The sequence below is a fragment of the Megalops cyprinoides genome, chromosome 22 (genome assembly GCF_013368585.1).
Source record: "Megalops cyprinoides isolate fMegCyp1 chromosome 22, fMegCyp1.pri, whole genome shotgun sequence".
In the NCBI taxonomy this organism is placed as follows: Eukaryota; Metazoa; Chordata; class Actinopteri; order Elopiformes; family Megalopidae; genus Megalops; species Megalops cyprinoides.
This window is the reverse complement of record NC_050604.1, coordinates 11,239,748-11,255,138: the sequence shown is the minus strand read 5'-3', so window position 1 is coordinate 11,255,138 and position 15,391 is coordinate 11,239,748. Positions and strand designations below refer to the sequence as shown.

At 39.5% G+C, this 15,391-nt stretch overlaps 1 protein-coding gene across 5 annotated transcripts in view; it reads right to left on the bottom strand.

Moving 5' to 3' along the window:
* Window positions 1-13,992: 13,992 nt before the first annotated feature.
* The window catches only part of adgrl3.1 (adhesion G protein-coupled receptor L3.1), a 208,470-nt gene continuing 207,071 nt past the window's right edge, over window positions 13,993-15,391 (bottom strand). For 3 of the 5 annotated variants that reach the window (XM_036516462.1, XM_036516463.1, XM_036516464.1), the window contains one exon: window positions 13,993-15,282. In XM_036516462.1, coding sequence (XP_036372355.1) covers window positions 14,462-15,282 — 821 coding nt within the window. In that variant the 3' untranslated portion in view covers window positions 13,993-14,461. The remainder of the gene's footprint in view (window positions 15,283-15,391) is intronic. The other 2 variants (XM_036516465.1, XM_036516466.1) reach the window with 1 other exon arrangement.

Genomic DNA, 15,391 nt, shown 5'->3' with positions numbered 1-15,391 from the left:
GTGTGTCCCTGTCCTGTTGTTAGTTCATAGCAGTGTATTCTACCTGTTTCGTCCCTGCCGTTTTCTCGTCTGTGTGCTGTTTCCCGTCTTTGACCTGCCCGTTTTTCGACCTGATTGCTGCCTGCCGCTCTGCCTTGTTCGCCCGATATCTCTGCCTGCCCGTTGTTCGACCCTGCCTGTTCCGGTTTACCTGTACCTGGATTTTCCCTCAGACTGCCTCTCTGGTTTTGACCCTGCTTGTGATCTGTTTACGATCTTGCTTGCGATTTCATTAAATCTGCCCTGAAACAGACGCACCTGTGGTCTGCAATTGAGTCCTTGCCTGAGCCCTGACAAATGTGTTCCTGACAGAAATATACAGTAATGATCTAAGACATTCAGCAGCTCATCTATGCCCATTATGTCAAAATTCAATTGAACAGCCTTTATTTGGTAAGAAAAAAAAAAGATTTTCTTTTCTCTGTCAGTGATTTTACCATCACGCAAAGATACAATTGTTATTTCAGTCCTTTCGCCCTGTTTACCCCTCTTTCCCCTGCTGAAAAGGCATAGCAGTGAGCTATGATTCCCACCCACAACCAAGGCAGCTGGCTGTTGAATAAATTGAAGGGATGTCTTTAATCCTACCAGGTTTTTATGGTACAGTGTGATCGGTTTTCATTCATTCTGGAGGATGGAAGTGCTGCTTTCCAAACAACACAAAGGAAAATATCATGGCAATAATGCCTGCACATCTGAATATGATTTTACAATGCCTCTCGATCAATATACTGCCTGTGCAATAATAATATCATAGCCAATCGGAGGTCAAAAAACGATAGCAGCACAACGCTTGCTATATACACCTTTGTGTCTTCTGGCATTTGTGAGTGGGGAGGTGAAAAGGTCTGCATCACATTTTTAGGGGGGATATTTTAATTTGACGTGTAACGCAAAAATATTTTCTTAAGAATGCAGTGGTTATTTAAATCTGCTAAAGGTCAAATATCTCTTGTGCCCACAGCCCAACAGCTAGTCATCAAATATGTAAAATTAAGGATGCATTTATCACACTCACTTTGACTTTTGAAGAAAATCAGTCAGTGGTGGCGTCGTGGAATCTCACCTTCTAGAAAGAAACTTCAGGGATGAAACAAAGTCAGAGTGCAGTGAGACAATTCTGTGTTTATTCTGAAAGCACTCAGGGGAAAAGTCATCCAACAACTCGCATAGAGAAGTCAGAGCAATTCTAACTTTCAGTAGCATACATCACAATTTTTATGCAGTGATAAGGCGTGCAACTCTCAAATAGGCGCATACGTCATTTCTAGGAAGTATCCAGACACACAAGTTATAATTGTGTTTTGAAATATTCTGTGGTTAGCAGTTAATTAAAAAAGAAAAACTCCCTAAAATACATTCTTTTAAACTTGAGTCAGGTCAAACCATATCTATTGCTGACCGGGCATGGCCTGTGTGCTTCCTTAGACCCACACAGGATAGTAACCAGTCAAGGCCGTGGAGCAGATAATCTGCTCCACTCAGGAAAGATACAACACCCTTAACATTTCAGGAGAATACACAGAGGGCTTTGTGAAGAATAACATCTTTGTGTATAACTTTTATACATGCAGTCTAGCAGAATAGCAGAATTAGCCCCTTTTGTCTTTGATAGTGTTTATTCTGATTGACCACTAAGCAATATAATCATAGTATTTTCTGACTTGACACCGACTTGGCACTTGATTATACACACCTGAACATGCTTGGTGGCTGCTGTGACATTTTACGTTTAAGCCTGCTATGATCCTCCATTTAAATGATCCGTCTCTCCGCTTGGCAGCTTGTAATCTCAGCAGCATCTGCATCTGTGTTCTTGTGATTACATCTGCCCCAGCGAGTTTGCTCTAATCGCTGCTAATTCCGTTGCTTAATAATTATCGATGCCGTAATGCCTCTAATCACATGTATGGTCACAACAGGTCATCAGAAAGAAAGTAAAATGACTGTGTAAATGCTTCACTGCATTATTTTAGATTATATGGAATAGTAGTAGAGAGCCTTGCTCATATGACCTTAGCATGTCATGTATTGCGTAGTTACAACAGGCAGATGAGAGTGACATTGAGAATGTGATGGAAAAATCTGGAGTAACAATAGTTGATTTCAAGGCTGGCATATCTTTAAAATGTAATAACTCCTTCTATTCTTTCCATTTCAACTTCACTAAGAGTTATACGTTCTAATGAAACCAAATGATCTATTACTTTGTGTTGATATGTTTCAACCTATGCCGTCTTGAATATTTTGACCAAGCCAAATCTATCTGCATTTTCCCTTTTAGCAATGAATGTAAAAAGGAGCAATATTAAATCAATTTTTCCAGCCATGGATCCTACAGAAGGTTCTAGAAGCCATGGTGTGATTCTGGCTACACTGTGATCAGTCATTTATACCTGGGGGTCACTCTGTTCTACTCTGAGTCAGTGGGCATGAAGTATAGTCAATCTCCAGCGGTATTACCGGTCACCTCTCCAGAGTGTCTCTGACCTACAAGTGTGTCTGATTTTAACAAGACTATTTATCTTATGACACACACATGTACTCAGTTTAGAAAGTCATTGGTTGATAAATTCAATATAGAACGCACAATTCACCATCGATGTGTCTTCCTTAAATATAACATGACACTTAAGTATTATAAGTATTACAGTGCAATTATATTGTAATCTATTATAAAATATTGTTTTCAGTGTAACCACTTTATAGTTACTGTATGGCCCATAACCAAACAACTGGATTCTTTTCTGTCTGTCTGTCTTTCTTTCTTTTTACGGGGACTTCTGCAGCTCTGTTTCAACTTCTATGTTTACATCCCTGTAATATTGTCTGCAGGCCCAGATTCAATCTAATCACAATGTGCCTTTGCCTTAACTTTAACCTAACACATTTACTTTAACCTAACAGATTTAGCCAAGAGTTTTATTAGAGTACTGCAAGATATATTTGTTAATTCCAGTTACTGTCAAACTCATGATGTTGTTCAGGTAATGAAAAAAAGTTACATTCACCTAAAGGTGCTTCAAAGTGCATCACAGTTTGACTGTAACTGAGCCTTAGTTTAGCATGACTGAATTATCTCCCTTATACTGATGTCGTTGAGTGGTTTGTTTCCCTGCAATTATGTCAAGGCAGCTGAAGAAACGTTACGCAATGCATTTCACCTGCCAAATCACCCCAAGAGGCTTACATGATCCATCAAACTTGCAAAACAGAAATTCTCTCTCCCGGTGGTGATTTGTGCATTAAAAGTATTCCCCTTGTCACAGACAGGGAGTGTCTTTTAAAGTCAAGCTTCAATCTTGTGTTTATAATTTCTTTCATCTTTTCCAGGAGGAGAAGGAGACGACTCCGGGGCATTTTGCATCCAGACATGTATTGAAAAGAAATTTGGGTTGCACTCTTGAACGCCTATCTGTTTAAGACACATGAATCACTTTGTACCTGTCTCAGCATAATTGTTGATAATTGTTGAAATACACAAGATAAGTAGAATCTTTTTTTGACAATAAAAAGGTGCCATTCGATTTCAAATTCAGTCACAGCAGCAAAGCTCTCAACCAGTCATCGCTGTCACTGCACTGAGCGTTGAGTAACCATCGCTAGCCTTGTTGCATGTCTTTTCCTCCAGATGCAACAAAATAACTCAATCTAAAGGCGAATGGCAGATCGTGAGTGATTATAGCAGGCAGCACCAAACGATCACAGCTCTCCTACAGAGCGATGACCTACATAACCCACTGCTATTTAATTAACCTGGAGATTGGGATGTGGAGGCGCCGCAGGCTCTGCTACGTGTCCCCCCACTTAAATTGGGACACTTAAAGGATCAGTGGAAATTCAGGTCATTTGCCGGCATCATTTGGGGTAAATTCATTTCATATTAATATATCAAAACTGAGTTTTCCAAACTTGTACCTGTGTTGTATCCATACATGCCATCAAAAGTAACCCTAAGTACTAGATTAGTTTGATACTAAAACAATAAATGAAATAAAACTAGACATGCCCCACCATTACAGTTGGGTGGATATACCTCTCTTGTGCTGGAAGTCACTCTGAATAACAGCGTTGGCTAAATGAATGTAATGTAATATAAAGTAAGTTATCACTGGTTCAGTAATGCATAGGTTTCCAGATACTTTGTATTAAGCACATTTATTGACTTTCAAAAGCACTTGGGCAGCTCAGTTCATTAATTTAGGTGAATGTCAAATACATGTTTTGAAAGCAACACAGTTAAAGTGAAACTGGCTGTACTTTTTTCTACAGGTAGTTGAGGAGTCTTTACAGAATAACTAAAACACTATCCATCATTCATGTAGAACTGAATTTACAGTAGGCCACATCAACATGGATTTCATGTTTCACACTGGGCAAAATCTTGCAAAAAACCAAAGGCTTCCTTTTGGTTACAGGAAATTGGATATGAGAGCACTGTGTGTTTGAATTAGATAATGGTGCCCAGTACAGTACAGCATTGCACAGTATCATTTGTAAGTAGACAGCACTCTAGCCACTCTAAAGAGAACACCACACAGGTGAATTATGAAACCCCTTCAGCACATCACATCAGAGGCACTTTTCTGCGATAACCACAGCCACCAATCAAGTGCTTTCCCTGCATGTTGCCAAACACATTTGTCCAAGTGAAGTGACTTATGGGAATGTTTACAGAATTTTAAGCTGGCAATGGAACAAAAACTTTCCTTAAGAGAATATTGATAAAAGCAGGTTTTTCACAGGAAAAAAAAAGGTTTTTATTTTCTTAATGGTTTTGGAAAAAAAAAAAAAAACAAAAAAACAAAAACTAAAACTAATTTCATGCGGATGACAGTGCATTTTGCTGTGGGTCAGTATAAAGCATTGCTGAGCGACAGCATTTTGACAGTCCTGACACCAACGCATGCAGTGTTGAGCTTGTAAAGATACTAACACTGTAAGAAGAGCATTTTGGCAACACTGTTGCTTTTATTTTCTATGCCAGTGTCACATATCTTACACAGATTTGACACACTCAGAAGCAGTGAAGATGAGAATTATTAAACTAGCCTCTGAGCTCATTAAAAATGATGTCCAATGTTGTCAGGCCTTGAAAGATGTATGCGCCCTCCCTGATGGGCTATCTTCACAGGGCAAGATCATTTTAGGCCTTAAAAATATATGACACTGTGTGAGGAAAATAATGAATTTGTGTCAAGGATTGCAGATGCTAGTAGGACATACAGCTAATACTACCTGTCCTACTATGACATAATCTGAAGACTCAATCTAAAATATGTTGATTCCATCATAATAAAGAAAATTGGCTAAGTCCCTCTGGAAATTAATAATAGAAAATAATTCTGCCTTTGAATTGGTTTTATTGACTCTTTTTTGATTAGATGATGCTATCTTTATTTCAAATTCAGCATCGAGGTCAGAGGAAAGTTCATATGTTCAATCACAATAACATTAGCTCAGTTAGCACAGCTATTCAGGAGACTTTTTATTATTACTGTTATATATTTAAAATCCATTGTTTTAATCACAATTGCTTTTTATTACTATGCAAAACCAAGTACTGTTTTAAAAAGGGCCTTCACATAATTTAAAGCCTTTTCATTGGCTCAGCAGTACATAACAAGTTCACAAATAGGCTGTATTTTTACTTCAGCAAAGAGGAAACGAAAACATTGACTGATTAATTAATCTAAAAACACAGCATCAATCATCTAGCTCCACACATGTTCCACTTCTGAAGGACTGGTCAAAGCAGCTGTTCCAGGGAAACAGTTCTGTCCTCATGACCTGAATGACCTTGACTTTTTTTTTTTTTTTTGCAGATGTGGAGACGCAAAACCCTGGTTCCACAGTGAGATGGGGCTCACAGCACCTCTCTGCAGCACAGTGTTGCCTTCTGTTGCAAGCAGTGAGCAGTGGCCCTGCACCACTGCAATTATCATCCGAATTCTTAAGCGTTGTCCCCCGGTGTTGCTTTTTATTTTTCCTCTCTGTCCAGCTCTATGGAGCGAGGGAACTGAGCACAGCTCTCAAATGCGAGGCTGCTGTGACTCCAAGAATCGTATCATGCACTTGAATGAGCTCTGTTTGTTTTGCAGCAATTTGAAATACCGCTGCAGGCTGAATCGCCTCCAATTCTTCTTTTTTTCTTTCCCAATGCCTTATCCCATATTTTGTGCTGATAACTTTTACTTCAGTTTGTGGACACTTTTCCACATGGCTTGTTGTAATATATGAATGTCTCTTATTGTAACCTACTTATAGAAGTATTCAGCACAGCTATATGTTTAAGTTGAGGGCCCACATATTGATATTAGTATGTTGAGCAGGCAGCCATAGGTTGATGGTTCAAGCTGAAACAAATATGTGTCCTGACAGATGCATGAATAAACAGATGTATTTTTTTCATGTTCATGGATTAAATAAGTAAATAAATAAATAATTATCTATTGTTCCTCCCTCTGTTTTGTAATGGCAGATTTGTTTAACTTCACAATAAATTAATAAATAAATGCGTACATAAATACATAAAGGAGTCAAATAAGTATTGTATGATTAATGATTTATATTAAATAGGAACTTTTGTGTGTTGACTGTGACTACTTTGCTAGCCTTTCCACCCTCTAGTGGTAAAATGTCACTACTGCTGTTATGTTGGTTTGGAAGTTACTTAGTGAGTGAATGAGTGAGCAACTGCATTGGTGAGTAATTGTCTGAGTGAGTGAATAACTGAATGACTGTGCTAGAAACTGTGTGAGTGATTGAATGAGTTTGTGATTGTCTGTCTTAGTGACTTCATGAGGAGGTGACTGCATAAGTGAGCGATTCTGTTAAGTGAAAAAGTGACTGGATGAATAAGAGACAGTGTGGATGAATAAGAGACAGTGTGAATGAATAACACGAATAACGTTCTGAGGCTGCTTCATCAGATTGCTGACAAAAGGATCGCTTTGCTTAACTTCACAACTTAAAGTTAATGACAAAAGATGTTTCAGTTAGGTGTAATTAATCAAGGGCAAAGAGTTAAATCAAACCATGTGTTTTTACAGTGTATAATACCTCATAGTCATACTCATAGTGGTACCACACCAATCTAATCCCACATGACAACTATAATTACAGCATATTCACACCTGCTAATGCTAATTGTTTTTGTTTTCCTCGTCTGCATGGACGCAACAGTAGGCACAGGTGTTTTGATAAAGGTGTCGGGAAAACAATATGGCACACGCCAACAGAGAAAAAGCCCACACTCTGTCTTTAGCACTGCATCACTTACACCCCCTCTATTTCCAGGATTTCAAACTTATGCTGAATGCTGAAGGCACTGTCCTAGTGAATTTGTCACTTTAATCATAACACATTAAATGCCACTTATTGCTGTCAGGTACAATTCTCCCAGAAGGCCCTAGTTTTCAGCTTTTTAAACCTTATTTAGAATGGTTGGCCTGACATGAATATGACTTGGACACATCAAAACCTTTAAATTTACTATACTCAAAAGGCTCACAGCCAATACACGTATATAGCTCCATTAAATATGACGGCAATTAAATCTGTCCTCAACTTTAAAAAAATTAAGCAAACATTACTATTTTTTTGTTGTTCTCTGCACACCATTATGAGTTCAGCAGTTGAACATGTAAGCATATTTTGGAAAGCTTTTTGAACTTTGCAGCTGGAGACTGGAATTTGGCCAGGAGACCAAGGAGCCCCCTACTGAGTAATGTAATTTCCATTATATCTTTAATGACTACAGTGAATCTGTAAAATACAGGTTATGAACATTTAAAGCTTTATTTAACAAATACACCATGAGGATTTAAGAGTTCACCATATGCTGCATATATACAGAAAAAAAAATGTTTTATATTTCTACTTTTAAATATTTTTTGTTAAATTGAGTGATTACCTAACTTGCATTTTATGTAAGAATTCAGAAAAATGCAATGCTACTTGAATTAGTTCCTTCCAATTTGGAGAAGGTGGATTCCTGAGATTTGGAATCTGGCACAATTTCAAATCCAAGCGCTCATTCATAATTTGAAGTATAAAGTAAAATTTGTTCAACAAATATTATTAGATATGTTTGACAATGTTGATATATGAGCATATGAATTATATTATATATAACCACAATATCACCACAAAAACATGGAAAAGATTCCATGCATTTATAAATATCTGCAGAAATAAGCAGAGTAGTGGTTCCTTTCATTTGCTGATCTTCCAGGCTCGGCTGACACACAGCACTCCCGATGACATTGATTCACCTTTCATTCTTTCAGTTAGCATTCTGCTGGGAATGCACTTCATTGATCCTACAGGGAATGTATGAAATAAGTGTAGTTTCATATCAGACAGACACTGACAACCACGGTGGAGCACACACACAAATGCGCGCTCACACACAGTCACTGCTGCTGACAACCTTTTCACTCATTAAACATTCACAAGTAGACAGCACACAGAGCTGGAGCCCTGGAAGTATACCCAAAGGTATTTGACATGTTAATATGCGAGAGAGAGAGATGCGTACCCTCCTCAAATGTACGCAGATAGAGATAGCTGACTGGCTTGTTTTGCAGGAAAGACTCGCAGCCAGAGTTTGGGCGGGGCAGAGCTGTGTTACTGCAAACTGTGGCAACCACAACCGCAGAGGCCATTCACTTAGCCCACACCATTATGTTTGAAAGCATGCTTACATTGTTATTTCAGTTTTAAAATCAATGTCGTGGTGGTTCTACATGTTTTTCATTCTTTTATAGCTATTCTAGAAAATAACTTTGAAATCCAACCTGAAGTCCGCTGGTCTGAAAACAGTGACTTCTAACCAGGCTCTGCATGCGTAGGGGTCTAGTGGATATTGTGAACACTTGCCTAGCGCACTAAGAACCTTGTCTAGTACAATACAAGTGAATGCTAGTTTGTGTGTGACATTTATGGAAATCTTGCGACCATCCAGACCGTAGGAAACAGAGCAGGAACAAATTCCTGAGGCAATATAGCCATTTACATCATTTGAAAACATTAAGAGATATTCAGGGATATTCACCAGAGGCGAAAATGTCTAGACGTCCAGAAGAACTCTTTCATAATTTTTTTATGTTTATTATTCTTTAAAAATGACCCCACGCAGATTACAAAATGTTGTTTTCTCTGCTGATCAGGAGGGTTTGTAGAGGTTTTTAAAATGTTTTTGCATGCTCTGAGTTCACAAAGCTCAAATGAACATCAAAGTGCTCGAAGCACAGAGCGTTATTTACACATGCTGCTAAGGAATGGCTTCCTTGAAATATTCCTCTGGCAGTGCGTTTGATGTAATGCATGAATTAGCTCAGGAAGTAATCAAGCATCTCAAATATATCTTCAACAACTATCTTTAATCATCTGCCACCGGCGTACCAAGATTCAAAATAGATCAATCTTATGATCGCTGCTGATCATTTTTCATGTCACGGTTGCAAAAGCTTTCACGAAAAGATAACTTCCAAGGCAGTGGAACTTCCATGTTTTTTTCTGTTGTTAAGTTTTTTTTTTTACATGATTAATTATGAATGCTTGTTCTTGCTTAAAAAAAAAAAAAGTTTTGTAGTTTTACATTTCTGAGTTCAGACAGTGTTACATTGGAACATCCAGAGCCTGGAAGTCATCAGACTGGTGTAACACAGCTAATACTGAGAAAACTCCCACGGTGTGTTCAATTTAGTGTTGTATTAGGTAGTTCAATGGTTTCTTTTGCTTTGCCAGTAAAGGAGGTGCTTGTCAGTCCACAAATACATGCAGTTGGCTGGCTGAGTATACTGAACAATCTGCCTTGTGCAGTCTATTAACTTGAATTGTGCTCTGTACCTCCAGCTAAGCACTTCCCATGAGGTTTATTTTCCTATACTCATTTTAATGCACAAAATAAATTCATATCAAGCTCCAAGCAGATATGCCTGTTAAATTATAATTATGAGGTAATTCAATGATTTCACTTTTTTTAATTTTCTCCCAGACAACAGTGCCCTTTAAATGTTAGAATCGCAAGCACTTCACTTAAATAGTATTAAGATAAAGAAAACAAAGCAGTGCATATAATGTCAGCTGAAGTGAAAAGCAATCGAGCTGAAGTGATCCAAGCACAGTGACCCATGTTTGACATTTTCACACATAAACAGATTCTCCTCACCATTATTGGTCGGGTGGGGGGTAGGGCGGGACAACGCTTACCAGATATTCAGTGCGGCTACTGTCGCGTAGGTTTCTTTACAAGAGCAAAGTATCCGCGGCCACGTGAGCCTCCGCTTGGATAAATGTTATTGGAAAGGTCATGAATTTCATTTACAAGGCAGATCCTGCGAAGTTATGACGGCGTGTTTAGCCTGCGAGTGCGCTTTGTGCAGAGTAAGCAGGTGCACAGAGCGGCTGTCTGAAGCCCGATACTGTACAAGCTCTTGAAATGAGTCATTAATAATCTCGAGGTTGGCAGGAGTCACTTTTCAGCAGATTTCATTAACTCCTCACTTTGCAAACACCAGTCAAAATGACACGCAGGAAGCTGCGGCTCTTGCCAAAGTGGAGGCTGAGGGTGTGCCAACGCACTCCCCGATAAAATGCAGATCCACTCAGCCGCAGACCACTCACAGCATGAGGCTACCCAGCATGCACCTCTCTCCTTCCCTGCAGGCTTGCATTTTCAGCCTGACTCTGACTCCTCCTCATTATCGAATGAGGTGGGCGGCTCATGTCAATTGTGCCTAAGCATAAACTATACAGGTGAATGCCACCGATTCCTTTGTGTCATCACACAGGCATTGTACTAGTTGTACCAAAGTAAGATATTGTCATACGCATGGAAAGTTTAGCATGAATATAATAGCATACTATTACAGCATTGTTGCCCATTATTTGCCGTATGGGTCTTGCGTTCATTCGGTAAAGGAAAAAAGAGGCATCCTCCCACAGTGGCACTGGCTTCAAGCAAATCGGTGACTTGCAGGTGGAAACTGATGTTCAGCATCGCCTGTCAATGGAAAGGCTTACTGCAGTCAGGTTTGTCTCCCTTGCAGTGAACCCGAATCCATTCCTCCCCAGATACCTTTGTGTGGTAAACGTCTCATAATTACTAATGACAGAGAACAATGGGGACATTTGCTTTTTTCCCTGACTTCAAAGAGCATCATCCCAAGGGTGATAAAAAAGGTGGATTTGAATACGGGGTGCTTGCGATACTTGAATATTTCATGATTGAGCTTTCAATGGTTAAGGCCTTTTCACTTTTTGCATATAGCTCTGATGTAGTGGGCAAACAGTGCTTTTGACATGAGAGCTCTGAGTCTGATTCACATGTGAGGGCCAAGATACATAACCTGAATTGCTTCAGTAAATATTCAGATGCATACACTGAACTGACACCTAGGAAGTACAAGCTAAACAGTAACACCCTATATAAGGGTGGCTACTAAGCTAATAATAATGACTGCTAATAAATCATAATGAAAAACAGGTTACATCCAATATACTTGTTCAGCCAGAAATCAAGGTTTAAAGGGCACCTTTGATACTTTTATTTGTTCAATACAAATATACCAAAACAAACATTTACATATGTATTATTTGTAATAGGTTCAACAAATCAGACTTTAAAATTACAACAAACCAGCTCATTATTTACCATCACTTTTCCTCGTCCTTAAAGTCAAGTGGAAGGCAGAGTGTGCAGCATTGTTCTTTTCCTCCGCAAATGATCATATCATAGTGAGACAAGAGAGGATTCATATTTTCTTCAAAGTAATTGGCAATGCAAATTACTTTAGCTCCACACGTTGCATTGTTTGGTTTCATTTTTTTTTTTCCTTTTAATTTTTTTTTTTAGGAAGAGGTTTCATTTTGAAATTGTGTACAGCATGCTATTCGAATGGCCTTCCTCAATTATATTTCATTATTAAAAATAAATGAGAGAGAAAAATCTGAACAGAAGTTTGCCTGAAAGAAAGTGAAATGACAAGCAAAGTACTGCACAGTATGATTGAACTGTTTTCCTCATTGGATGAACCCTGCGTCTCTATTTCAAATTGTCGGTATCTCTCAATGGAGAATGTTCGATTAGTAAAGGCCTGGTGTGCATTATTTAGATGTTGGCTTGTCACTTACACTTTACAACTCAGGTTAATGACATGGTAAAAATGTGGTAAAACTACCTGAACTTACCCCCAGAGCACGCTGATTGTTACACAGAAACAAAGAGCAAAGCAACAATTACACTGAAATTTAGTGACATCTGCTGTAAAGCAATGTGCTGTGGGCTTGTGGGTGGATTATGCGGGTCAGGGAAACAATCATGAGATGCAACTATACACAAAAGGCCGTCTTAGTTATAAGACCAATCTCTCATTTCTGTTCTTTGTTTTGCTTTTTTTTTGCATTACTGTCTCATATATAAATTTTTTAAACGACCCACAGAAACGGAGTCATCTGTGAGGGATAAAGGAGTCACACATCTCAAGCAGCCCTGACTAGTCTCAGGTTCTATATATCAATGTTTTCATTCCTTCTGATGTTTTATATGATTCATATGCTAATCATACCTGATAACAGTGCTCAGAGGGGAAAAAAATAAAAATTAAACCCTTTGTGATTATTATGTTGTAAATCGTCATCAGTAATTTATTTGTTGGCAAACAAGTTTCACTTTTACAACAAGTATTAGTTATGAGGTCATTTAACTTGAAAACCATACAAAACGAATAAATAACCATAAACCAAAATAACAAAAAAACCTAAAATGTGCTGCAGTATTTTTTCCCACCCATTTTTCCATTTCTTTTGCCTTTTTTAAACCAATAAATAATGTTTCTGTCAGGGGAAGAAAAAGAGCCATTTCCAGTTTGCTATCTCCAGAATTTATATTTTCATATTACATCTTTTTACAAGTGCCTAGTGCGTATCAACATAGTATTTGTTCTCAAACTCATAAGCATTAGCTCCACCCTTAAGAATGAAGACCTTTATTTGTCCGCAGAGGTGATATCACTGGAAGTATCTAGCTTGGATTACTGATGATGCACAACCATGTTTGTTTCACTGCCACTAAATATGTTTACAAAATCCTATTTCAGTCTACAGAAGACAGGGTGGGCCAGCTCTCTTTTGGGATGAACACTGTGACATTTCCCACAGAAAATCTACCTTTACCCGGAAGTGCACTTCCTACCCCCATAGTGCTTTTCTGCATCTTGCTCATGGCTTAGACTACTATGGTCTGCCTTCCATGGTGAAACTAAAAATAGTTCTGGAAACATTTCAAGAGAATGATCATTGCAAAGTGTTTGTTCAGTGATTGTTTTTGGAGCAGCAGCCCCAAAAACGGTAGTGTCCCCTACTGACTGAATGATTCGCTCACTCGATCGCTGGGTGAGCGGCTCCCCGGCAGTGAATGGCAGTACCTCGTTTGACCACACGAGAGCAAAAGACCAGCAAATTAGCCACAGCCATCAAACAGTGCCTGCTCAGTTCTTGTTTGTTCATAGGAAACATGATAAAGGAAAAAGGAAAAAAAAAATGCTCCTACTGGTAGAGTAAACCTGCAAGACCAGCACAACAGAAAGAAAACTGTCAATTAGTACATTTACAGAGACAAAGGCTTTGGAGGAAACATAAAAAGCGTACTATTATGTGCAATGCTAGTATCTGTACAGTTACATAGAAATTCATTATAATTCTCTGTAATTAGTTTTTTGTCCTTTAATAGTTGGAATTATTACAGGAAAAAACATAAAATATGCTCTTTTCAGCATATATGATGGAGTTACATTTTTTTTTTTTCCCGAAAACAAAGTTTTGCTTAACTCGCAGGAACGTCACAGCAAAATCCGCTGTGATACACCAGATAGGAAGAAACTTTAAAAAGCCAGTATGGATACAGAAGTATAATAAAAATAGTTTTTGATTGTTTTTTGTGTTTGTTTTTTCTTTATTCTACACACTCAACTAATGGTAGACAGTTTTGGGCCTTTTGTAATTCCTTTGGGATGTCCACAAAAAAATCATTGCAGAGATGAGCTCCTTAGAATGCAGTTCCTTCTTCAAACGTTGAAGAGAGCCTCTAGGGGGATGGTCCAGAAGACAACAGACTGAGGACATTAGGTGCATCCTTTGCGAGACTCCAGATGGACCAGGAAGTGTAACCTATGCTTCCCGGAAACACAACGGGCTTAGTGTAGCCAGTGGAATAAGTAGGTAAGTAATAACATCAGTTCGTCTGTTCTCCTCTCGAGTGAAAGAAACCACAGAGTCTTAAGCCATCGAACGTCTATGTCTTGTCTCTTTTGTTCAGTAATTGAATGGCATTAACGACACAGAGAGAGAAAGAAAAAAAAGTTCACCACTGCAAACGGTTGATCAGAACAAGAAACCATGGGGAGCGAACTGCCCTCTATAGGCTAGTGACCAGGTGGGAAGGCTCTTGGAGGGGTTCCTCAGGGGACAAATCTTCTTTGTTGGGAGGAACTATAAATCCATCACTGCTGCCCCTGCCCATTTGGTAGTAAGTATGCAGCTCGTGGATGTGGTTCCTGGAGCCCAAGTTTGGCATACTTTTATAGTAAACATCGTCCACGTCGGCGCTTTTACTTGTCGGAAGCTCTCCCTCGTCCTTGGCGTCGTTGGTTTCCGCGTCGGGCGAGCCAGTGAGCACGGGCATGCTGGTGTAGAGAGAGTCCCTGTGTGGCGACTGAGACTCCTCCGTCTGTTCGTTGGTGAGCAGGGGGAAAAAGCTCTCGCTGTTCTCCTGGGGGATCCTCCTCCTGGAGAAGTGGTGTGGCTGGTGGTTCTCGGCGGACTGCATCCGCTGTGGCAGCAAGGGGGCGTTGGACTCCTCCCGGATCAGCTCCAGGCCCAGGGCCTCCTCGCGGGTGAAAGGGACGGGGTTGTCGAGGGCGGCAGGCTCGTCGCCCTTGGCGCCGCCACCGCCACTGACGCCGACGCCGACGTTGTTCGCCAGCTTGTTCATGAGGTTCCGGTTCTGCTCGCTGGATCGCTCGTGGTTGTTCAGGTAGGAAGGGATGTAGTTGGAGGTGAGCTCCTTCAGGATCTTCTTCTCCAGCGTGGTCTCCTTGTGGTTGTAGCCGCGGTCAATGATCTGCACGCAGTCGCTCATGTACTCGCCGCTGGCCATGTTGTAGCTGTTGCCATGGTTACCATTCAGTGGTAGAGTATCCATGACACTTGTATCCCTGGCATTGTTCAGAATTCCCTCTGAAAGACAGCAGACAGGACTATTTTAGATTAAATCTGTAAATGGCATATATTGTGAATAACAAAATATGAAATAAAAATAAAAATTAATAGTTATAAATATCTATTT